The 25,504-nt window shown below is 39.1% G+C and overlaps 1 protein-coding gene across 1 annotated transcript in view; it reads left to right on the top strand.

The window, feature by feature from the left end:
* Window positions 1-10,946: 10,946 nt before the first annotated feature.
* LOC103760656 (potassium voltage-gated channel subfamily KQT member 1-like) overlaps window positions 10,947-25,504 on the top strand; it is a 472,219-nt gene continuing 457,661 nt past the window's right edge. The window contains exon 1 of the mRNA XM_029965019.1: window positions 10,947-11,329. Within this exon, the coding sequence (XP_029820879.1) occupies window positions 10,947-11,329 (383 nt within the window). The remainder of the gene's footprint in view (window positions 11,330-25,504) is intronic.

Raw genomic sequence — 25,504 nt, 5'->3', positions numbered from 1 at the left:
TGACCACTTCCCTGGGGAGCCTGTTCCAGTGCCCAGCCACCCTCTGGGGAAAGAACTTTTTCATAATATCCAACCTAAACCTCCCCTGACACAGCTCCAGCCATTCCCTCAGTTCCTGTCACTGGTCACCACAAAGCAGAGATCGGTGCTGCTCCTCTGCTTCCCCTCCTGAGGAGGCTGCAGACCCTGATGAGGGCTCCCCACAGTCTCCTCCAACTCAGTTTCTTCCTCTCACAAGTAAAAATAGAACAACTGCACGCTCTTTGTCTCCCCAAAACAGGGACAGGCTCTTTCAGCAACCTCTGTAAGCAAAGCTCCATGGATTGCTTCAGGAAAATGCAAATATATTCAGCCCTGTGACATGGAAACAATATGGTGATGCTATCACGTGTAAATCTGGACTAGGGAGGGCTGCTTTTCTTAAATTTCAGCTTTTTTTTCCTTAAATTTCAGCTTTTTTTCTGCACCTCGGGACATGTTAGGTGCAGATGTTAATTGGGGTTTTTTTGTAGCAATATATATGTGTCCCTGGCCATGCTCAAAGAGTTCTGGTTTTAATCTGTTTGTTTCAAATTACAACAGAATTGCAATGCGTTTTACCTTTTCGTTATTAATACAGCATCTCACAATGACTCCATCCACTTTAACCCAATTATTGGTCAGAATGCATAACTTTTCAATTACAGATTTCTACAAAATTTTTGTTAACTTTACCAATTTTGAGTTATGAAATGTCCATCCATTGTTAACAGTGGGTGGAAACAGGACAAAAAAAGGTGTGATGAAATTTTAAGAGCAGTGTCTGATAAGTGTTCAAAGCTAAAATTAATTATTTAAATTATATAAATACTTGTATTCTCAAAGTTAATTCTGAAGACAGGCGTCCAAATGAGGATCTGGGCTTGGGTGCTCAAAGAGGTTGGATTTATCCTGAAACTGAAAATTGAAAATTTTATATCCTGAACCAAAAATTGAATTGTTAGTTGTAGTGAGGTGCATGGACACACTTCTGGAGAGTATATATTGTTCATGCTGTACCCATGGGATGTAAAATTGCACTGAATATCATATAATGCATTCAGAAATATCCTTTATAAATAATAACTACTTTTCTAATTAAAAAAGAATATGTTATTGCATCTGCATTTTCAGCATATTTGTCAGACATACCCTATTGCCTTTACAGTGATGTGTCACTCTTGAGGTCGAGAAAATGCTGTATATTTGCACACACCTATGCTTCTGTCAATATCCTCATGACAGAAGCCTTGCAAGTCAGTTATTGCACATGAATACAAAATAGAGAATGGTGTTAATATGTCAAATTTATAAATGTTCAGTTTACATTAACACTTAATATAGTTAGTGAATTTTACAAATACAAAACGATGACTTAGCCAGTCTTACCGACCTTCCGAAGTCCTGCTCTATATTCTCACCAGAACATTCTTAGAAGACACTTTCAGTTTTATCTCTTTTCCACATTAGGGTAACATAAGAAGAGACTTCTTGTTCAAAGCATGTAGTGCCAGTAACAGAACAAGATCAGCTGCAGGTGTTATGTATTAGCTTGGAGTTCCTGTTTCATGACTTCAGTGCGGGTCACTTGCACATCTTGGGTTGCAGTATCAAGAGTTATTAATTCATTTTAAAACCCTCTTCAGATTTTCCTGGTTTTCCTAGAAAGAACCCAGTTAGTCACAATTATTGTTTAAACATCAGCTTTCAGTAGAATGATTCATATTCAGCACTCTGCTGCTTGTGTTAGATTTTACTCAAGAAGAACATTAAATTGTCTACTTCAAGAGGGTGTTTTTAAAGAAACATTTATGGAATGTTCTAGTTGCTAGAATACAAAGCTCTCAAGTTCTCTCACTTCCTCTAGAATCCTTACTGTCAAGGCAGCTTCTTTTCTACAGCTAATTTTGAACAGATCAAATAGTGTCTTATCACAGATATCTTTATTTAGATTTTTTTTTTGATTCAGCCAAGCTAAACACAATCCCCGATTTCCAAAAGGTGGACAAAACTGGACTGAAGTGCCTCAGATCCAGAATGTCTTCGCTGAACTCACCATATTCAGCTGAGAGTATGAATTCTGTGAAGAGGGTAGGACATGCACTACAATGAGAAGGATTTCTGCAGCCACCGAGGTTTGCTCAAAATCTTCTATCAGGACTCTGTTCCATCTTGTCTGGCTTGTCCAACAGATGTGTACCTAAAAAATCCAGTCCACACACTCAGAGCTGATTTCTTACAAAATAGAAACAGAGAAAAACAAGTCAGCACTATTATTAGTAAGTGCCAAGGAAGCTGTTTAAAATAACATATTGCTTATTCTTTCCTGGAATTCAGTTATGTGGTGTTTGCATGACAAGATACTTGAGTGCTTCCGTATTTCCTCTGCTGTTTATGGTTATTTTTCTCTGAGGATGTAAGTCCATTTTGTCTGATCATTACCAGCCCCATAACACTTGAGAAAGAGTTGTTCTTTTTAAAACTGAAGAGTGAAGGAAGAAAGGAGAAACCGATGCTGATAATACACTGCAAGTGACCATGAGATAAAACCAAGAGTGCAATACAAATACAGAATTTTTCAGTTTTTCATGCACCATCACTTGTTATTCAAAATTGCTACACAGCTAAAATACTTTGTTGCAATTTATTTTTATAGCTGCTATGAATAACTCTCTTTTGTAGATGTTACTGTTCAATTTATTTTTTTTTATTTAATCTTTTTTCATCTTAGGAAGCTTTTCCTAAAATCTAAAAAATAAAATAAAGTAGTGTCATCTGTATTTTGAATATATTAAGACTTGAATGCTTCATTTGAATGCTTTTTCATGAGCAATAGCTTAATTCCACCACAGATTAAACAGATATTCATAACACTGTATGGCTATTGCAGTCCCCTTACAAGTAAAGTAACTTGAAATCAACAGACCTATCAAATGGTCCTACAAATTCACCTCAAGACACATTGTTTGTATACAGGTGTTCTTCCTGTGTTTTGAAATGCACACACATTTTAAAAAATGTTTCCAATTACAGCACGGTAGAACTGAAACTGCCTTTTGTTTGAAACTATGATTTTGCATAAAAATGGTATATGGACATGCTATTTAGAGACTCAGATAAGCAGAAAGGTACTGGAGATGTTATATAAGTGCTTGTTCATGCATATAGTTAAATCATAGTTTATGTTAGTACTATTTTTTTTCCATGTTTGTGAATTTTTTTTCCTATCTCCTTAGTGAAAAATTCAGCGTTTACAAGGGCCCTGTCCTCTCTCTCAACAAGAGGTTGTGGTTCCTGTTTAATTTGCCCAGTCAGATTCAATCTCATATGGACCATTTCATAACCAAAATCTTACTGGTGAAAGAGGGAATCTGCTTCTCTGATCAAAAACCTCCTGGCTGACATTCTGAGTGCACTGAGCAGTGGCACAGTACTCACCAGGCAGCTCAATACCTTTCCGTGTGTGCCAAAGCTAAGCCAGCCTGGGTTAATTTGATTGCTTGGAACACTGTGGGAAGACACTTGGCCCCCCTCTGTGATTGTGCTTCTTAAATCTATGCAGAATAAATTCTGCCTGAGTTTCTGGTCATGTTGCACATGTGCACTGCATGTGATGTACTCTAGAAGCAGTGAAGAGTTTAGAACTGCCAGAGAAAGCAATAGACAGTTGTCTTAAAAAAATTACAGGAGATGGAAGTAAGAAATAGGAGATTTCTTGCTGAGGATATTCTCCATTTTGGGCATGAGCTGTATGATTTCAGAAGCTTCAGGCTCCAGCTTAGTACAGAAAGAGAAGGTAGCGTGGACTTGTTATAATAAGAATTTCAAGTGTAGTTTACTTTTCTTTAATGTCAGCTTTGTAATCAATTGAAGGTCATATAAAAAAGCCCACAGCCTACAGAAAAGAGGCTTTGTGGAAGTCTTTAATAAAATGAATAAAATGTCCTAGTTGACTTTTTAAACTCATATAGGTAAATGTAAAAATGCACAACTGCGCTTGTCCTTAAGGATCATTGTCATCTTCCCAAACTGTCTCTTCAGTTAGAACACACAGTTCCTATGTAAAAAGTCCCTACTGAAGCCATAATTCTATTTTGGTCAATCTGTTCAAATATACTTGAAATAAGCATCCACTTTTTGTGGTGTTCTGTTACAACCTCAGTACCAATAACAGTATCCTTTTCCTCCAGTGCATCACTAATGATTTAAACAAACCCAATCAAACACTGCTGGGACACTTAATATAATTGAAGATAGGAATCAAGTAACAGTTGAGGTTCTCTATACAAGAATTTATATTGCCTCATTATTTGAAGGCTCTCCATGCCTGCTATCTGATACCTCCTCAACAGTGACAATAGGGACGGTATTTCAAGCAGTAATTTTGTCTTCCTTTTATGGAACATAAATGTAACAACAGATACTTTGCCCTATGTGGTAGCAGTTTATTTTAGTTCATACAATTTATTAATATCCAGATATTAAAAAAAATACTGTGGGTTTCTCTAAAGCCATACTATGATTATAATTAAAGAATTCTGTTGACCTAGTGAAGAGCGCTAAACTAAAAGACCAAGCACACCTTAAACTGCTCACCAAGCTGTTCTCTATTGTCCAGATAGAATAACATGAGAACAGTGGAATTTGGCTCCATCATTCTTAAAAAAAACCAATCATGGAATACATTAGAATTATTGCTTGATTTACCACAGTGCCTCAAATGGCAAACAGGATCAGGACCCCATGATGCTGGCTTTCAATAAACAAAATTTTCTTAATCAGTATCTAATTCCAAATTAGAAAACACACTCTCATAATATAAATTTCTCCTTATCCTCAATATTTCAATTTAACAATTCTCTTCTTTCCAGAAGCCTACTGAAATGACAGTACAAGGGCACTGGCACAGGATCTGTCTAATGGAAAGTAGTGCACTTGAAACTTAGCTGAACTATGGTGCAAAAGTCATGGAATTAATACTTTTCTCAGTTCCTTCCTTCAGAGGAAAACATAATCCTTTGTCAACTCTTTCACCTGGTTCTCCAGCTTTTATCCCTCCCCTCCTTGTAGTGGGAGACAAGGTGAAGAAGCAACAGGATACCAAGTTAAGAAACTGAGGCACAGAATATATAAATTCTTCATGGAAAAGTGAAAACTATCCTGAAAGATTGTGGAATGATAGTTAAGCCAAGCAATTACTTTGCTTATCTGGGATTTTTCACACACAGAGAAAAAAAAAAGCTGAACACGTGACATCCTTGCTGTAATTAAAGTAGAAAAAATGCAAATGGGCATTCTTTAAGAGATGAGTGTTGGATGGCTGTTGACCCAGCAGAAATAAAAATGGGAGAAAAACTCACAGATAAAGATTCTAAAATGGTGATGTTTTGTGTGAGAACAAATGCACAGAGAGAATAATTTCCATCACCATGCTCCTTCTTTCAAGTCTTTCAAGTCTTGCCTAGAGAACATATGTGGGTCAAAGAATAATTAGTATCTAAGGTCTTTAAAGTAATTAATAACTAAGGTCTTTTGTGAAATAAGGATAGTGTTGACTTCAAAAGAGATGTTTTACTTAACTGGTGACATACAGGAGAAATTACACAAAAGGAAAGAGTTAACAATCAATAAAAATTATTCTTTCTGCTGCTGATCTTTCCTCATCCCGAACCATATAGCAGTTATAAATTTGCTGAGATAAAGAGGTGAAATGTATGACTTCAGCAGCCATTTGCTGTTCTCATAGCTTCATAATGTAGGGATTTACCTGCTGTTTACAACCAATGACCTCTAGGTTTTTAAGTCGTCTCTGGGAATGTTCCCTCAAAAGGTAAGCTGTTCCTAATACTGGGCCAAAGGGAGACAGGTGACATTTTGTTCCTGGGTTTCATCTCGGTGGGTGAAAAGCTGAACTGTTTGTACCTGTTCTTCCTGGGCAGAGACCTTGTAAGGCATTGTGCAGTGCTATCCCACGTGCCCCAGCTGGCCTTTGGATGGATTTATTGTTGCTAAATGTGGTTGAAAGGCAAGTGGAAAAGGCAGCTGCCTGTTGTGGCAGATTGTGGGGGGCAGGTGACAAACTGTCTGATACGGCCTGAAGAGATGGGGGGTCCCACCTGATCTGAATGGCTTATGTCCATCGACCTCTCCAGCTAAGTGCTGATTTCACATATAGCCTTGAAGGAGCATCACAGAGCAGCAATTTAAAGAACAAGTTTTCAGAATTTCCATTATAGTTTTTAATATTGATAAATGCTAGCAAACTTAGCAATAGTGAATCACACAAAACATTTAAGAATTATACACAGCCAATGCTTGGGAGCAGTGTCCTCTTTTCCTCACAATGCCATTCCATGGTGTCTTTATACCTTCTTCACACACACATTTTTTTGTATCAGAGATGCTTCCCATTCAACATCCCACAGATACACCCACCTTGTGGAAGGACACACTATCCCATAGCTCTTTAGTGATGTAAATCACTGATTTGAGAATAAATGAAGGTAAGGACAGGAGCTCTCACAAGTGTTACTCCAGATGCTGGCCCAGTTTCACAAGCAACCTAATCTGAAGAACCATTTTGAAATCATGAGTTCCCTTCTTTTACCAGGACTAACCAAAGAAAAGTGCTCTACAGACAACTGCCTGACATATTTGCAAGACACATATTGCCCCACTTTTCAACCTACAGTTCAAAAATGAAAAGTACAGGGAGTACTGTAATGTGACCTTGAAGCTCAAGCCTATACCTCATTTCAAGATCCCTAGTTATGCAGAGTAAGCTTTGGTTTACTTGTAAGACCAGTTGCCCACCAGGCTGGGAAGCTAAAGCAGAAAGCAAAGGTTGGCATTTTGCCCCTTAAAGGCAGCCTGGGCACAACAAGCTGAATGCGTGCTCTTACATGATCACTGCTGGGAAAACATTCTGCAGTGAACTCAGCTGTGTCCAACTTCTAGGTATCCAGTCCTGGAAGTGCATTTCACAAACCCAAAGCAGATGCTCCAGAGCACAGTATGCAGAAAGCTTACGTCCTGAGAATGGAATTCGAAAGGAACAGAGGAGCGCGGGAATGTTTTGCAAGTCTCATCTATTATTTACCCTTCAAAATATTTTCTAGGATTTGGGTTCCATTTTATCCCTTTATGTTTCTAGCATGACTCATTCACACTTTTCTTCTAAAATACAACCCCCAGAGGGTACAGCGATGGATGATGTCAGTGGTGCTGTGTTTAGGTTACTTCCCTGAGAAGCGTCTTCTCATCAAGAAGGGATCCAAAGATGCATCTCAAAGCCAGACATTTCCCTGTGCCTCCCCATCCCAGCCTTTTGGTTATAAATTACCAAGTTTGCTGTGCCTAGTGCTAAATGCAGTGCTGTCAGGGTGAGGGAGATGGGTTCTCTGAGCACGTGGGCGCCACCAGACCCGTGAAAATTAAACACACGAAGTAAGCCCAGCCATAAAAGCCACACATTTGTATATATGCAGTTGCAGGGTGTTATATATAATATAATGTTAGCAATGAAAACGTCAACATTTAGACATTCCTGAAATCATGCATTTCACATAAGTAATAAATTAGTTAGGTGACTAACTACCTTTTGAGATTTTTGACCCAAAGATGTGATGTGCTGCTACATTTGAGGGATACGTGAAGGAGTGAGTTCATGTCTTCTACAGTTTAGTCTAATAAAATTTTAACTAAATCATCTTTTCCTCGATCAAGAAATAGGAGACAGGTGCTCTAGTTTCTAATTCTGCCATGGTTTCAGACCTGCTGCTATTATGTTGAGTTTCTACATTTGCAGTAAAGTTGGGTACCACTTTTCCCTCAGAGGAAACTTATTTTTAACTTTAAAATATTCAAGATAATTAATGTTTCATTGGGGTATTTTGTTTTGTTTTGTAGGTTGGATTTTTTAAAGCTACTTTTGTAGAGCTTGAATAATTATATTCAGGAAAAGTTAATAGAGCAGAGAGTAGAAATGTAGTAATTGATACTGAAAGAATTTAAAGGAAGAAGCATGAGCAAAAGCCTGGAGGACGATTTGTATGGCTCCAGTCAGCTTTCAGTTCTTGATGTCTGCTCACCTGCAGTACAAGGAAAATGTTCTGGAGGGGTTGATTTTTAGAGAAGTAAAATCAGACTGTGTATTTAAAAAAAAAAAAAAAAAAAAAAAAAAGAAGAAAGGAACTAAGAGGTTTTGGTTTGGTTTTTTTTGGTTGTTTTGTTTCCAGTGGTATGGAAATATAACTGGGAAACCAAGAAAGTAACTTTCTGGAATAATCTTTCCAAAGAAAGAGCCCCATGAACAATTATGACAAAAGTCGAAGACTCTGCAATGGCAACATTCCCCCACTGATGATACCATAAGGTGAAATGGTTACCTTTGTTCCATTCTTGGCCATGTGGCTCTGGAAAAGTGGGAAGCAGCTTATGCTGGCATTGAAGACAATAGTCTGCTTTCTGTTACAAAAGGGAGAAAAAGAGACAAATAGCAGTATTCACTTTCTCATTCCTGAATAGAAAGTTCAACAATAAAATGAGGAGTTTGATGCTGGAATGGTTATGTTTGGGATTCTCTTCCTCCCAAATTAATACAAAAGATGAGCTGCAGTTCAGAAAGGCAACAACATTTGAGAACTCTGATTTTCCATTACTTAATGTAACAATGAAGTGCTGCTTTTGGCTTTGCCAAAACTTTGATGGAAAAAACCCCAAACAACTGAAGCTGCCTGTTTAGACTTACTCAATGTAAAAGTCTGCTGCAGCCACAAGTAACACCTCATTCAGGGTTTAAAGATGTGCAATAAAGGAAATGCTGCTTTTAACCCATTGCAATTAAGTGTATGCAGATAAGAAAAGGCCTGGGAGAGAAAGGACCGCGATCCTCAGCAAAATTAAGCTGCTGCTTATGATTGCTGGGTTTGACAACAGGAAGAGGCAGAAGTAGCTTCTCTCTGAAGTCGTCCAAGCCGTTCCCTGGTTCTTTCCCTGCCTTTTGCAAGGGCAGCCATATAAGGCAGCCAAAAGGGAGGGACCCTGCCTTCCTTAGGGTGGGACTTGATAAGCTGGGGGCAGGGCCAGGCAACTCCTCTGCCTGCACCTATCCAGGGAATCTGCTGTATGGAGCCGAGGCAGCAGCCAAGAGAAGGAATAGGACACGCAACAGGAGAAAGTAGGTGCTATTTGACAGCTGGTTTCTGTGCTGTGTGTCTGTGGGATCCCTTGTTTTGATGAGCCAGCGAAGGTGTATCAGGTAGCTTTGTTTGCCACTATGGGTAGCCAGCCTTTGCTACAAGCACTTGTCTGGGCAGCCTCAGCATCCTAAAGTGATGAATGTGCTTCTCATTGGTACTTCTGTACCTGTTGTAGGTTGACTTGGATGAAGGGGTTTGTGTTTTAATTTTAATGTTTGGTTCCTCCATCTTTTGTTTAAGAAAACTGATGAGGGAAAGGATGTACTTCTCTATCTGCTGCAGGACTGTTGTAGAAATGTGAACTGATATTTGCCTTTCCATGACCAGTGTTAAGAAATGAGCACAGTGTAACAAATCATGTTAGAATGCATAGATGTAAATATTTTGTGGAGTAACTTGGAGGCTCTGTTCAGATGATAGTTCATGCAATACACATGAAGATCTTTAAGCAACAACCAAAAATAAGCTTCGTTTAAAAAGAGGGGGTGAAGGCTGAAATTCTCTCTCTCTAAAATACCCTATTTTGCTGAAGCTAAAGTAAATCAAAATGTAGATGTGTCTTCTGACAGAGGAGCAGTCCGCTGCAACACCTTAATATGTGGGATTTATATTGCAGATAACACAGTACATTATAATGTGCCATTACAGACGTAATTTTGACATTAACATCAGCAATGCATTGAAGTTAAAGTCACCTCTCATGATACTTTTAATATTCTCAGCTTTTCATAATGTTTTCATATTTTCATTTTAGCTAGGTATTTCAAATGAGGAAGCTTTTCATGGTGGTATGTAAGAAATAAGACAGTACAAAAGACAGCTGCTCTCAATCTCACAAAGTTATTAATTAATTAAAATACTAAATTAAATTTAAATACTCTGCTGAGTATTAGCAGCAATTTAAGTCTGCCACATGAAACATATATTGATCTAGAAAAACCTTATTGTGTATTCTGCTTTTTCTAAGTACTTGTTTAAGAGTAGCTGCAAACACGAAATGGCTTGAGGAAAATTGAGAATCGGTTCAGGAGTCCTTGATCTTTTTCTTTCTAGCAATAATAACCTCCTGATATCAGTTAGCATTAATGACATTATCTTTTTTTACACTTGAGAAAAAATGTTCCAGAGTACCATGGACTGCAAGATCAGATCCCATTAGGTGACTGAAATAATTTATTCAAGTCCTAAAGACTTAAGACCTCTTGAAGTGTAGGTGTTGAAGTTCAAACCTCATTTGGGTGTGTTTGGGGAAACAGCAAGTTTATGAATTCCAGGAAATTTTCACAATTCCATCTCTAATCAGGACACTTTAAGAACTACTCAGCTTAAAATGGTCTCATAGGATCAGGTCTCAAGACAGCTCTGCTGCTCTACGAATGTTGCATTATTTAAATAGTTTTAATGTTCTTTCTTAATGTAACATTGAATCTTAATTTTCTTTCTTCCTTCCTCCAGAAGTCTCCACGCTTTCCTTTCCCAGACACTCTTGTTACATCTGGTGTCTAGCACGTGTCATTGTCTGATACATTTTTCTGATTTAATTTCAGAGGCTGTGAGTGACAGCAGGTGACAGGCTGACAGCTCACACTTGTGTCACAGCGAAGCTCTGTGATAACAGCACAAAGTCATCGGCTGCTGGAGAACACACTGGACAGGGAGGACATACAATACCTTCTTCATGATTTTAAATATTGATCAGAGTTAGTAATACCTGTGCATTGTTACAGGATGTCCTGTGATAGTGGAGAAACTGTTGGGTACCCCATGGATAACCGCTGTGGAGAGGAACAAGGCTCCACTTTTCAGCTGAGCAACATGAATGGAAATAGGAAATCTGCAGCATTGCTGGGAGCCAGGGGGAACTTAAGCAGCATGCAGTATTCTTCCGTGGCGCTGGATCCAGAAACCTCCATGAATAATGGCTCCAGGATTCCCCAGAACCCCGAGGAAGGCACAAAGGCTGCAGCCTTGGCGGAAGGCGAGGCCGGCAGGGCCCGCACCGTGGAGTGTTTCCGTGGCCGCTATTTAACTAAAACCAGCACTCAGGGAGACGTCTACAACTTCCTGGAGAGGCCCAGTGGATGGAAGTGTTTTATCTATCATTTTGCTGTGTAAGTACCTGCGTTTTCACATGGTCTTTGGTGTGAGAAAGATCTGAAACGGGCCACTTAATCAGCCAGAAATCAGAGTACTTGAGGTCCTGGGCTGAAAACCTGTGGCGTGAGTAATCCCACTGAAAGTGATGGAAAAGCCGGTGTCTCGAAGGATCAGCCACTGTATCCGTTAACATTTCCAGAAGAGGGCTTTCTGATCTTCAAATGGTATTTGTTTTCAAATATGTAGACTGTATATTTGGTGTTTCTGAGGGTTAAGTCCTGTATGCTCATGGCAGTGTCTGTTGCTGATTTAGCTGCTTTACATTGTTGTCGCTTCAGACACTGCAATTTTTATCATGAGATGGGGAAGGTTCAGCTGTGATCAGGTGCATCGTGCTTTCCTGAGTTTGTTTTGCTCCTGCTAAAATACCAAAACAAGTAATTTGTTAGACAAACATGTAACCATAACATCACTAATTTGAACTGAGTTATAGTAAAGAACATGTAATGAGTACAAATTTAGCAAAATGTTTTTAATTATACCGTGTGTGTAGTAAAAGCAAGGAGAAAATTAAGACTTCCATTTACCCTTGTAAAACAGTGGTTAACATATTAATTTAACAGTAACAGCTGTTACTGTTTTCTTTGAGTTGCTTATGGTATCTGTCAAGTTTAGCAAGACCTCAATTACTGTTTTGAATGCTGCTTAACAGAATGATAATTTGTCATCTTAGCTGTAGGAAGGGTCCAGTTGTGCTCTCACTGAGGCCAGAGGAAGTTTTACTGGCTGGAGTGAATGCAAACTGAGCCAAAAGGCCTTGTTTTTATTATAAAATTAGCATATGTCCTAAAGAGATGCAGAGTGTTGAAATTATGCTGTTTGTCTCAGATGAACTTTTCCATGGCCTGACTTAATTTTGGAAAAAACATCAGTTACTGCAGTCAGGAAGTGTCCAAAGAAATATATGGTAATTACAAGGATGAATCCTAATGCTTCCATTTGGCATAAAATAGATAGTCTTATTAATACTTGCTTCCTTTCACCCCCTCAACATCATACAGGGATTTTTTTTTAAAAGGAGTTTTTGATTCATTAAATTTCACCAAGTAAAAGGATAGAGCCTCTTTTAAGGACTATGCTTAAAGTATATAATAATTCTTAAGGATTAAACAGATGTAATTTGTGTATATTTTAATATGCAAATAGTCATGATTTAAGCCTATTTGAGATTAGGATTTACTAATCTTGCTAAAGTGCATTTGTTTCACCATCTATGTTGCTTTTATCTCTGACTTAAAGGTTGACCTTTAATATGCACTTTATATTCTGCAATGGGCATTAAAAAAAACCAAAATATAAAATTCTATACACCCTCTCCACACTAGAAAATTGGAGAAAATATTGGGTTTTTTTTTTAAGCAAGAATTACTAACTTAAATGAAAGAATATGTAATCTGACTGCTTTTAAAAGTTTGGGCTTTGTTTTTTTTTTTTTTTTTTTGAGTTGCTTGAAAGGAAACATTTGAGACATAGTTTTTGGCAAGAATTTTGTCTGAAAGATATTTGTCCTAATAATTATCCCAATAACTACATGGTGTGCTCATCTATGTAACAAGTTTCTGTTTTGGAAAGAACATGCTTTACAACATTAAATATTATTAAAGTGAAGCATAGTTAAAGAAATAAATTACTAGTCTAAAATACAATAAATTTTATAATGAGAACAACCTGTGACTAATTTTTAAAAGGTTTCCCATATTATACATGTGTGTTTGGGGTAACTTATATACAGTTGATCTGATGATTATGATTATTTTCGCAACAAGTCCAAACTTTCAAGCTGGTATTTGTGTAGCCTGGAGGAGCTGGATGTGCACTGTCCCTTCACTGTTGTTTTGGCCTTCATATGCCACAAAGACCTCATAACTTATGTACAAACTTGTGGGAACCTTCTGTCCAAGAGGCACTGGAGTCTGGTCTGATCTGGAGCCAGTTCTGCTAGAAAGAGGATAACTTTCCAAAACCTGGTAAAGCAAGTGCTCCAGGAGGTGACCTTCTCTCATTTTGAAATTACCAAGATAATCTCATCTCCTGTAACATTTGCAATGTGTCTGATACTTGAAGTTTCTTTTAAGGGAATAAACTCATGGTTCTTAAGGAATGTTACAGCACATGCTAGAAAAGAGAATTACCACTGAGTAATTAAACCTAGAATTTGTGTTGTTTTGGTGCAGTTATTCTAAGGTGAAATTATGGTTGGAAAACAAAATGTTTGCAGGGGTGAATGGGTTTGCTTGAGAATTTCCCCTCCCAATCCTGAAAACCTTCTCACTCAGGTACTTTTCAGCTTCACTGGACTACTTCAGTCCTACAATACCCCAGAGCAGAGGATCTCAATGAGAAGTTAACAAGAAGTGAGAGCTTGAGAAGCAGCTGTCACATGCAATGACAATACATTGATCATAACCAACCAATCCTTGTGGCTATGTAGGAGCCTTCAGGTATCGGAGATCACATGTATTAAAGTTCAGCTATTTGCCATATGGCCCTTTTTTCTGGTCCAGAAAAAGAAGCATGTGCCTGGCTCGGATTTGATTTCTAAACTCAGCTATGTACTTGCTTAAAAATCACATCCAAATGTCAAATTTTATCTCTTAAATGAAAAATACAATACATACGATAATGAAGGTTCTGGGCAAATATACACATTTAAATAATTTGGTTGCAAATGGAATCTTATTTGTGTGATGAATTTGTTTCTGAAACATTTATACATTTAATTACTACTGGAATGGCTCCATTGTAGGCTAGAATATTGTGTGTATTTGGCTAAATACATGTGAACTGAGTGGTGAGGGGTGAAGTCAGACAGTTTTCATGATAAGAAGACTCTTGCCCCTTATTTAGACACCAGGCAGCAGTGATCATAAACCAAAACCAGAATCAACTGTAGGTCCTCAAAGTGCTAGAATGGCAGTGCAACATTTCCCACCACAGTTCCAAGTCTTTGTGGGTCACCTTGGCCATAGACAAAGGGTGGACGAGAGAGTCCAGCTCCTCCATGTGGTGAAACATGGACAGAGAAGAACCTGGGACGGAGACAGAGAAGTCTAGACTGGTTTATTATAGAACCTGAGACTGGTGCCAGTGATGCTGAAGCTGGAGGAAAAGCAATACAAGAGCAGTCTAGCTCAAGGACTGCTCTATCTCAAGAGAATCTGATTTAAGCAGGAAGGATGAAGGAAAAAGGACTGGCAGGTTTTGGAGATCAGAAGGCTGGATATAGGCTGAAAGAGTTGGAACTGTGGGACAGCTGAAAATGGTCAAGAACCTCAGAGAGCCACTGGGGGGAAGAAGGGGCAGGAGATGACAGCTGGAAGCTAGGGAAAAGAGGGAGCGTGGAATTCATGATGGGACAAGGAACCTTTCACCCACAGGCAACTGGTTTGAATCTTGTCCAAGTCAATAGTGAAGAAGTGGTAATGACTGTGGGGAGATACAAAAGGAGCTGTTGGTCTCAGTCCAGTTCCTAGCAAATGGATGTCAGCATCACTGCTAGAGTTAGCACAGCTGGAAGGGTTCCTGGCAGGCCCTAGAGAAACCACAGGCTGGTTGAAAAGGGAGGCAAGTCAAAGTCAAAAGGGAGGCCCATGGGAGGGACCCTTAGATTGCATTCTCAGGCCTGCCATTTTCTTACTGTATAACACTGTGGAAGTTTAAGGGAGAACTTGCAGCTGTTCCAGGTTACTTCATGCTGGTTTGGCCACCTCTTAAATGAGTGTTAGACCTTGCACTCATTTAAAAGTTAGACAAGCCTTTATATCCCATGATTTCCTATGGGATGAGGTGAGCTGATCTAGCAGCTCATTGCTAACAAACCACCTCTAGTTCTGCTCCCCTCATCCACCTTCACCATTCAGCTTGCTCCTGCCACCTCTGGTTGTCCTTGGTTATACTTGGAGAGCCAGTTCAACTTACTATACCAGCAGGAACACAGGCCAATATGGGAAAAAGTGGATGGTCTTCTGCCAGGTTAGTAATACACGTTCAGCACCTTGAAGAACTGTCTACTATTGTTCTTTTAGTGCTCCTCGTGGGTCGTAATCACCTGTTGAATTTCATATAAAATCGTACCTAGTAATTGCAAAGTAACATTGCAAATCATCTGGCAAGTGCTGCAGACCACCTGGTTTGACTGAGAAACATTTCCTAAATGCAGAATTTGCCTAGCAACAAAGTCTGCTCTCCAGGCTGCCTCATGATTTACGGGGAAACAACTCCTCCAAATGGTGACTCAGAGGGAGTAATGGCTATTGCTCTGAATCATTCCCAGGGGGTGCTGCCTGTCTCTCTGTCGATTGTGTGGCAAAGACAGGGAGTATGGCTTCCCTAGAGTATGGGTTGACAAGAGCTGACATAATAGTTTACCAATTTTAAAAGAGCCAGGTTCCCTCTCTCACCTTCTCTTCTGGACACACATTTCTTCTGCAGAACATGTGCTGCTTCTGGCCCTCACTGTAGCCCTCCTAAGCTTAGTCACATCTCACTGTAAGGGGAGAAATGGAGCTCAGCAAGAAAGTGAGTAGCTTTTGGTATCTTAGGGAGTTGTGGCATGTCAGCAAGTGGTCTGATGGTGCTGCAACCAGTACTAACCAGTTGACCAAGGCTGGAACGGAATGAGAGGAAGTTCTAACCAGTTGGCCAAGACTGCAAAAACTTCTGTCTCTTTTTTATTATTTTTTTTTTGCCACCAGAGGACTGTGGTATTGCCTCTGTTTTATATGAAAACATGCTCTAAGCTTATTTTGTTACCCTTTTCCTCCTTCAGACTGACTCCCATGGCTTCTTCAAAGAGAACATGCACACACATGTACATGTTCCTGGCACCGTGTTTGAAAAGAACTCAACTAAGGAATTACTGTTGAATAATTCAGAGTGCACAATCCTTACAAAAATGTGAAGAACATCAATAATGTCACTGACTTAAAACTTCGGGAGGAAAGTACAAAAGATCAAAAACATGTTTATAAAATGGGGGCTGGCCAGCTAAGGGTTTTTTCCTTTATAAAAGTTTCTGTGTACCAGAGCCTGTGTCACCATGAGTAATGCAAAAAAAAAAAAAAAAGAGAATTCAGATTATTTGGACAAATTAGAAATAACAAGGTTTTTTTCATATTATTGTTTCTCTTCAAACTTTGCTCTCTCAGGTTTTTTTACCTCCTCCAACTTCATGTAAGAAATGCTGTAGTCTTGTTCTGTAAATGCAATTGAAGGAGTTAAGAGCCACCATTCTGACTGATATTCCATTTTTGTTTGGCATGCAACTGCTGTTGATGTAAAGAACATTGAAAGGCAAGAAATGTAAGGATCTGGTCCTTCCTTTTAATGACTGTGGGGCACTTGCCTGCATACATTTTGATTCTTTAAGTGTGGCAGCTCTCATTTAGTGAACTAAATATATATAGCAAGTAAGTCAGCATAGTGTTCTCCAGCTCCTGTTTTTATCTGTAAATGGAACCTATAACCCATTATTTATAACTGTTTATCTCAAAAGGGACTGTCAAATTCCCATTTCTGTCCTTTCCACAATTATCTCTAGAATGCAGGCAGATATTTTGCTTTTTCCAATGATGTGATTGTAGTACGACCAACACAAGCAACAACTAAAGTTCAGAGTAATTATAAGCATATGGCTGCTTTTGAGATTCTGGCTCTGACCTTGATGTCACAGCTTAGTTCTGAACATGGTGTGCTTTCATAAGATAGGGCCTTTAATTCTTCTTCTTCTTCTTATTATTATTATTGGGCTCAGGGTGCTCCTTGCCAGCATAACAGTTACTTATTTGGGCATTTTATGCAGAAATTGAACTGACAAGGTTTTCAGTTTAGAACTACAGGAGCTGCTTTTCATCTGTGAAAAAGCTACCAAGAGGTCCTAAGCAGATGCCTCATCTATGATGATAAACTTCAGGCACCAAAAGATGAGCAGTATTAAAGGGAATAAACTCAAGAACTGTTTATTTTAGTAAAGTGGACTGTTCTTACTGCTTGGAGTTGCATGTTTAACTGGATGATATGGTAGAATGGCTTAAGTTGCTAATGGAGGTGCACTAATATTAAAGGGAATTGTCTTTAGGATTCTCTAAAGTTTCAGGATTTGGCTGTTCTAAAAATACATGGGGACAGTTATTAATTCTTAACCTCTCTTCCTAAGGAAATGAGGTTTCTTCAACCACACTGTCTAAACATGTCTGTCTGAAAGGGCCTTACCAAAAATTTTTGAGCCAGTTGGCAAGTTTCAGCTAATATTGACAGAGGATGAGACAAGTCAGAGATACATTTCTTCACGTTTGGTTAAAATAGACATTTATATAGAGGAGAGAGAAATTATTAACCCCAAAGGTGAAAACACTTCACTTTGAGCTTAATTAGATTGTTTGGCACTAAAGAGTCTTTTCAGGAGAGAGATGTTAGAAAAGTTCCTAAGGAAGAACTTTGATCTGAGTGTACTTTGCATTGGGCACAGAGTAACCTAACCACAGGGCACAAAGCCACAGCATACGTAAGGTTTATTTCCAGTTTTTGAAGTTATTGATGACTTTTTCCATCATTTTTGTAAGAAATTCAATCCATCTTATTCTAAAAGCTCAGTTTGGTAATAATCTGAGCAATGAATATGCATTAATGTCTGTCCCCACAGGCTAATGCTGTTTCTATAGTGAAATCATTTGTTTCTGTAGTGAAAACAAATACTGTATTCTGACATTGATATGGTGCTATTGATGGAATTTGGTTATGCTTTTGTGGGAGAAAACTCTGTTCTTGCAGAAACCATCAAAATAAGATATTCCATGGTGTTAACATTACAATTGCTCATTAACTTGTGGGCTCCACATGGTACCAAATTCAAGAAGAAAAGTGTTTCAGGTGTCTTCATGATAATTGAGCTGGCATTCACTTAGTGAATATATTTGCAGAGCATCATTATATGCATTTGTTCTTTCCCTTTTTTGATACTGAGCCTAAGAAACATTAATTAATATGACTACTACAAAGAGGTTGGTGTTGCTTTGTAAATGGTGGTAGTAACTTCCTGTCCCTGTGGAGATGTGTCACAGATCACATGCCTAAACCTGCTGACTCTTTTGTCTTCCAGTCAAGGTTGGTGATAAATGTATCAAAATCATGAACACTGATGTCATGATGATGAAATGCTTCTGTCACTGTTTAAAGAAGCTATTATATGTCTTCTAGAAAGTCTTAGATACAGAATCAAAATGGAAGTTCTATTCCTGTGACCAGGGAGGGAGAGGACATCCAGGCATTCTGGTAACAAGACATGGGACGTAAGAGCAAACAAGAGAAACACAGAAGGACAGATGTTAGTGGAAGGTAGAGGCACTCAGGGGAATCAGGGAGCTTAAATCCTAGGAAAGGCAGGGCACTGACTAAAAGGTTTCTGTAAGATCAGTGCTCCTGGTGTAATGGATGCACGAATGCAATTTGTCAGTTCTGGACTACTGCCAGCTAAACTGATTGAAAAATCAAAATCCAAATCTTACTGCTCTTTAAGGAACAGCAAATAAGTTAGGCTGTTAAACATTTTGAAAATGTGAAGTTGCCATTACTAATAGGGACTGTGGATGTTTTACAAGTAACATAACAACTTCAGTCAGTTGATTCAGAAAGGTGGTTTGAAACAGGAGACCTTTTTGTGTGATGTGTGGCTCATGCTGTGATTTGAACAGCATTGGGATTAACTATTGATTCAAACCAGTTTGTGATGATTTATATATACACAGGTGAATGTATTTGTACATTAAATTTTAAATTCTCTAGTGTTGTAGAAATACTGGCTGGTTACTTCTGCTAGGAGCCAGCTGGGTAACTCCACGTTGCCAGCAATGGGGCTACTGGGCATTTCTGGATGCAACCTAGAATGAGCTGAAGAAAAAACCAAAACTAGACACCCTCGGTATATCTCTGTGAAAGGTGGGATTTTCCTTTGGTTGAGGGCTTCAAATCTCTGAAAATATTTTATTCTGAGGCAAAAAAAGTTAGTCGGATATGCCCAAACTCTTTGCCAGGCAGGCTCCCTGTTAGTAGAGTCCAAAGCTAGGCAAGTTTCCAGTAAAACCTGTCTGGTCTCCTTCTCCAGTTCTGCTGAAACCAACACATTCCCAGACTACTTTCTAATTTTAACATATTTGTATTTTCAGCAGAAAAATTGCTCCTTTACCAAAATTTCCAACCAACTCTAATTTGTGTATGATCACATATGTATAAGCACAAGACTTTTCAACAAACATCAAGCCCCAGGAACCTGGAAATAGATTTATGAGAAAACTGAGGGACATGAAAACTTGCCCACAAAGGCACATGGACAACCTTCTCTTTATGATTTAGTCAGAATCTCCTTTGGATAACAAAAATATGTAAGGACTTGGAATGAGGTTTTACTTGGACTAGCAGGAATGTTTTCTAGAAGGACATGGCTATTCAACATAAGACAGTATAGTCCCATTTAGAAGAAAGTGTAGTGCTTCCTGCACTCAGGAATGAGAATATCTTGCACTTTTATAGTAGGAAAAATGGAAATGCTGTCCTTAATTTTCCTGCCACAAAATGACCAGTTAACATAAAAAGCTGGAGCCTCTCAAAGAACTTTCTGTTGGCTGAATTCACTTATTCTCCTTAACAACAGGCTGACTTACAGCTATTGGTCTCCTCTGGACAACTCTGTAGTCTATCATCAAGGAAAAAGTTGAAGCTGCAATGGGTGTAGTTGCATAGATTTACTTGGACATATTGGCTTCAATTCAATCTTTTTCTCTTGTAATTTAAGTCCAGCTGAAGCAATGGGATTTTTTTCTGTCCTAGTGTATTAGTAGACCAGAGTATTTTGGCTTCACATCATAGCACTGTAGAACGGTTTGGGTTGGAAGGGACCTTAAAGATCATCTCGTTCCAGCCCCCTGCCATGGGCAGGGACACCTTCCACTAGACCAGGTTGCTCAAATCTTCTGGAGCAGACAGCAGATAGATAATTTGTTTTATCCTAAGCAATTTGAAAGATAGGGTTTCCTACAAGCCATTTGCAATTATCTGGCTGAAGAGCTTTCATATGGTGGAGTCACAGTCGCTCAGTTTCAAGGAAGGAATAGCAGCTAAAAGATGTGTCTGGTTGTGTTAAAATCACCAGCAACCCATGATCAAGGCATCTGAATGCTACAGAGCATAGGTTTTAATAGTTTTTTGATAATTTTGGTTGATTTTTCTCTCATTATAGAACTCATATTTTTCTTTTTTTTTCCCTAAACACAAGTGAGCAGAGTCAATGAAGTTTGGTAAGCCCAGGCAGCCACAAAGCTACTATTTTGTACTTGATTACCACAGAGTATCTCTCTGCCTGTGAATTTAAGTTTGCCCCCTCCTCACCCATCTCTTTTTGTTGTCCAAGAGGTAATTCCCACAAGAATCTCATATATCAACACTTGAAGAACACTTATCTGCAGAAGACAAACACAAAAACCTACATGCACAGTCTTTGCTAGAAATGGCATTATTTGCTGCAAAACTTAAAAAAACCCCCACCAAATAAACTTAAAAAGAGGAATTATGAATTATGAAGTTCGCCTTTAAGAACTTTCATTAGGTTTGTCTTCCATGGAAAATGAGATTGTTATAGCATGACCTTGAAAAGGTTCACCCCTGATAAAGTACTTGACATCATTTTGCTCTCAGTGTTGATAGTTAACCTACTAGTTCCCAGTGTAGGCTTCAGTAAAGAGTGCTTGTGGTCCTTAAATCTCTTAAACATAATTTGTCCCTGGCTACCATAACAACAGAAACATGTTTGCTGTTGCACTAGCTACTCTCCAAAAGGAAGCAAAGTTTAGGAAGACCAGGACACAGAGAAACACTCATTTGTAACCTGTAACCCTGGTTGATCAACAGTCCAATGCAAAAGAACTGCCCACCCGAGGTTGTTAACACATGAAACAGCCTTAAGGATGATGGTCTAAAAACACTGATGAAAAAGCAGTTGTATTTTTGTGTTTACATGAGGCTTGAGGAACTTAGGAGAAATCAAGTAATATTAAAATTTAGTTTACCTTAGCAAGATGTTTCTCGGGAAAGCCTGACACTTCATGTTCAGTAAGTGTGAACTGTGTTACATGAGAATCTGAAACCAAATGGGAGATTCTCAGATAATCCTCTTACCTCTGATAAGTAATTTTTTTTTTTTTTTTTAAATAGAGCATGAGGAAGAGTCTGCAAATAGGTGTTTGGTAATAAGTTTCTGTCTTCAGCAAAGTAAAAAAAAAATGAAGGAAAAGAAATTCAGGTGTTTTGAGAGGAAATACTTCTCTATTTTTAGCAGCTATATGGTAGAAAAGAAAAACAGTATTTGCTGAAGTAACGGCTCAAACTGTGGCTTAACATCCTTAAGAATCACAGACTCAAGAGGACAAAATACTGGAAAGTAACACCTCTGGTTTTTTAGGATAAGAAAGAGTAGACTAGCTCTACTAGTTGGTAATTATTTATGTCTCTACCTTATCAGCTTCTTCCCTTTAGGAACTGAACAGCTGCCAACAGGAGAAACTGTTCCCTGTTGGTGTAAATAACTACTTGCCAGCAAGTAAACAATCACAACCTGTTTTCACGCCCTTGCAGCACAGAGAACTGCCCTTTGCAGGAGAGTGTGGATAACGGGGAGAACAGGAAAGCCACACTGGCAGCTGGTGGGGAAGGGGAAATTGCCACATGACAAGGACGAGCTTTAAATACTTTCACCCCAAGCCAGCAATACTAAACACACCCCATCCGCTTGTCCTACCTGTAGGTATCCCAGAAATCTGATCAGAAATATTTAGGGAGACCCAGGATCTGTTTGTCACTTGTTGACAAGTTAACACTGGTAGACTTGACTGTTGCATTTAGGAGGGACAGCTTGTTTCTCAAACCAAAACTGAAGTGAGACCTTGAGACAAACTGAGTGCTATTGATCCTTGTGGGTCCCTTCCAACTCAGCATATTCTGTGATTTACTGGTGAGTCTAAAGGTTTGCATGTTGTGCCATGTACTGAGCTATTGTTCTGCTCTTTACAGGGAATTTGGCCCTCACCCAAGGTTTTTTCCTCGGTATGTTTAAAAAGGTCATTGGTTAGAGCTATGTTTAGCATTCCAGAGGCTGTTAGGAGCAATCCACAAGGAGCTTTTCTGATTGCCTGAGAGGCAAGAGAGCCATAGCTTGTTGGATTCTGCAGATCAGTTGGCAATTAATTAAGCTGTTTATCTTTGAGGTTAGACTTGTCAAAACTAACCTGCATTCTGGTGCGTGGCTCAGTGACAGAGTCTGTAGCCTTGAAAAAGATATGAAGGCAGTGTGATTTAAAGATATCAGAGGGAGGAAGAAATGATCTTCCACTCCAGTAGGGAGACAGGTGCTAAAGGGTTGTTTGTTTCTATGGCAATGGATTTACTTGGGGTACAGGGAGGGCTTAACCTTTGCTTTCGCAACTTGTCTCCAGCACTTTTGTCATAACACAGATACCACTCACTCACCCAACTCAACCCCGTGGCTTCTTTCCAACAGTCTATGCTGAGCACTGAGAGTATAAACTGCTCTAAGTGCACACAAGGGGCATTGCCAGCAGTGGCTAAAACCTGTCTATGGGGCTGCTGTGTGAACCAGGGGTCTTGAATGGCACCTCAAGGGTCTCAGCTGCGACCCTGTTCTGCCTCCCCCTCCAGGACACAAATATCCAGTGAGAGAGGGGAGAGCGGTCCCAGCTTCTTCACACTGAGGTTGTGTCCACCCCTGAACTGCTACCTGTGTTAAGGGATCATATACCATAAGATAATTGCTTGAAACAGTACCATTTGGGGATTTGTGTATTTTTTTGTATCTACCTTAAAATGCCGCTGCTACTTTTGCCATCTCATTTCTGTCTGACTCTGGCTGATAACACCAGAAACTATCCCTTATCTGTTTCAAGTTCAGTTTCTCAATACTTCATGTGGGAGATGGGAGGATCTGCTTTCATGTTAGTTGTGAGGAGTAGTAATTAGATTCTTGCCATTCCCTCTCACTTCTGTCCTCATGGAGATCACAGACTGCAGCAGCCCCCAGACTGCACAGCAAGATTATTAGTGCAGGTCTAGGTCTTCTGTTTGGGGTTCCATGGACAAAAGGAAGACTAGGTATGTTTCAAATGTAAAGCATCACTAGTGGGGGAGGTTTCCAGCATCTGGGGGAGCTGTTATCAAAAAAAGAGCCCTTGGTATTGGGAAGGCCTTGGTTGAAAGCACTTCTTGCACTGTCTTCTAGGAGTCAAAAAGGATGGTAAAGTTCTTTTGGAGGAAGCCAACAGAAAATTATCATGTTTAAGTGCATGCCTGCGCAGTAGAACTGAGGGTGTTGGTTTGTCTGTTTGTAGCATTGAAGAGACAGCTTTTTACTGCAGTTACATGCAGTAGAAAAAAAAATGTGTTTCTGTATTTTGGATCTTCTGTGTAATGGGTAATGCTGTATATGCCAGCTAAACAAATATTTTTTTTCACGTTACTCATGGAAAGAATAAAATGCAGAAAATCTTGTTCAACATCCAACCAGATTGCACAGCTATTGAACTGCAGGTTTGCTGAACTGCTCCCTGGGCACATGTTGCTCCAAGACGTGGCAGTATTCATGCACTCACTTTATTCCAGCTAGATCAAATACTGGGGGACTGGGACAGAATGAGATCAGAGCCCACAGGGCCTTGTCTGAGTAATTATTAGCAGTTTTAGTGTCTATTAACACAATTTTTCTCTCCACAGAATTTGCCTAGCTGGAAAAGGAATATGGTGTTCTCATCACATAAAAGTGAAAAATCACTGAGATTGTTTTAGGATTTACAACTGAGGGCACTTAATGGCTGTATCTTTCAGCCAAGATGGACTCAAAAAGAGATCTTTTTTCTTTAATAAAACACATTTTCCTCTGCTGACAGACTGCATGCAGGAATGCTGCCACTGCAGTTCTCTGCTGAGCTGTGCAACAGATCAGTATCTGCAGCATATGTCTCTATTTCCATACAAACTATTGCAGTCTTCTTTTCTAAACCTATAGTTTTTATGCCAGAGCTTTTCTGTGATTACAGATTACTGGGACAACATCTTCACTATCAGTTCATGGTTTACTGGTTGACTAGGTGAACTGCCTTTGAACTGAGCTTGTTTTCTTTATGTTCTCGTGGGGAGTCTTTTTACATTGTTTATTTGTTTGTTTATTATGTGGTTTGGTTTGATTTGGTTTGGTTCTTCTGTTGTTGTTGCTGGTTTTGATTAATCTGTGATTAATCTGTGATAGACTTTGTCCCCACTGCAACTTACTCTGTTCATGTGATCTGCCTTTGTTATTTGTTGGGAAGGAGTGACACTCACTGGCCAGAAGATATAGTGCTGTAAAATAAGTGAATTTAAAGGGTCTTTTGAATGGTTTTAATGTGTGTTTTGGAAATGGAAAAGGAGAGAGTGTCTTAATACATAAAAACAGGAGAGAAGCAACAATTAGCGAGAAGTTACAAGACCTGCAGGCTGTATTAGCAGCATTTTCACAGTTCTGGGTCCCTTAGCAAAAAAGTGGCACCAGTTGTCCTCCCTTACACATCCTTATGCACCTACATCTTGGCACTTTGCGACATTTTTTTTCTCAAATTTTTTGTAAACCTCTCTTTTTTTTTTGTTCTTTTTGATGTTTACAAATTTTGTTACTTTTCCTGAGACCTAATAGGAAATGTCATTGAAGATGTAGGGATAGTATCTTCAGGGTATGTAGGGATATCCAGTTCTTCTCTTTGCTTATCTTAGAGTGGAGAAGGTGTAAAGTGCACTGTCATTCTCAGGATCTTGATAGACAATATTTAGAATGGGAATAACCCTTGGATTTTTATTTATTACTAGTGAGGGCAGTAAAAGAAGACAAAGGTATTTTGAAAGGAGGTAACTGAAATGGCAGGGATCTGGAAGAAATGAAAGGGCTGTACTTGGAGGGAGTTACCATACCTTTGTACATGCATTTTGCCTAGAAATAAGATCTGCAGTAATGGCAGGAATAGAACAACAGTTTCATAAAAAAGATGAGAAGCAACAGACTGACTAGTTTCAAGAAGTGCTTGGTCCATTTTTGCTTGAGTTGT

Source organism: Manacus vitellinus, unplaced genomic scaffold, assembly GCF_001715985.3.
Source record: "Manacus vitellinus isolate BGI_N305 unplaced genomic scaffold, ASM171598v3 scaffold_88_pilon, whole genome shotgun sequence".
Taxonomy (NCBI): Eukaryota; Metazoa; Chordata; class Aves; order Passeriformes; family Pipridae; genus Manacus; species Manacus vitellinus.
This window is presented reverse-complemented; position numbering and strand designations above follow the sequence as displayed.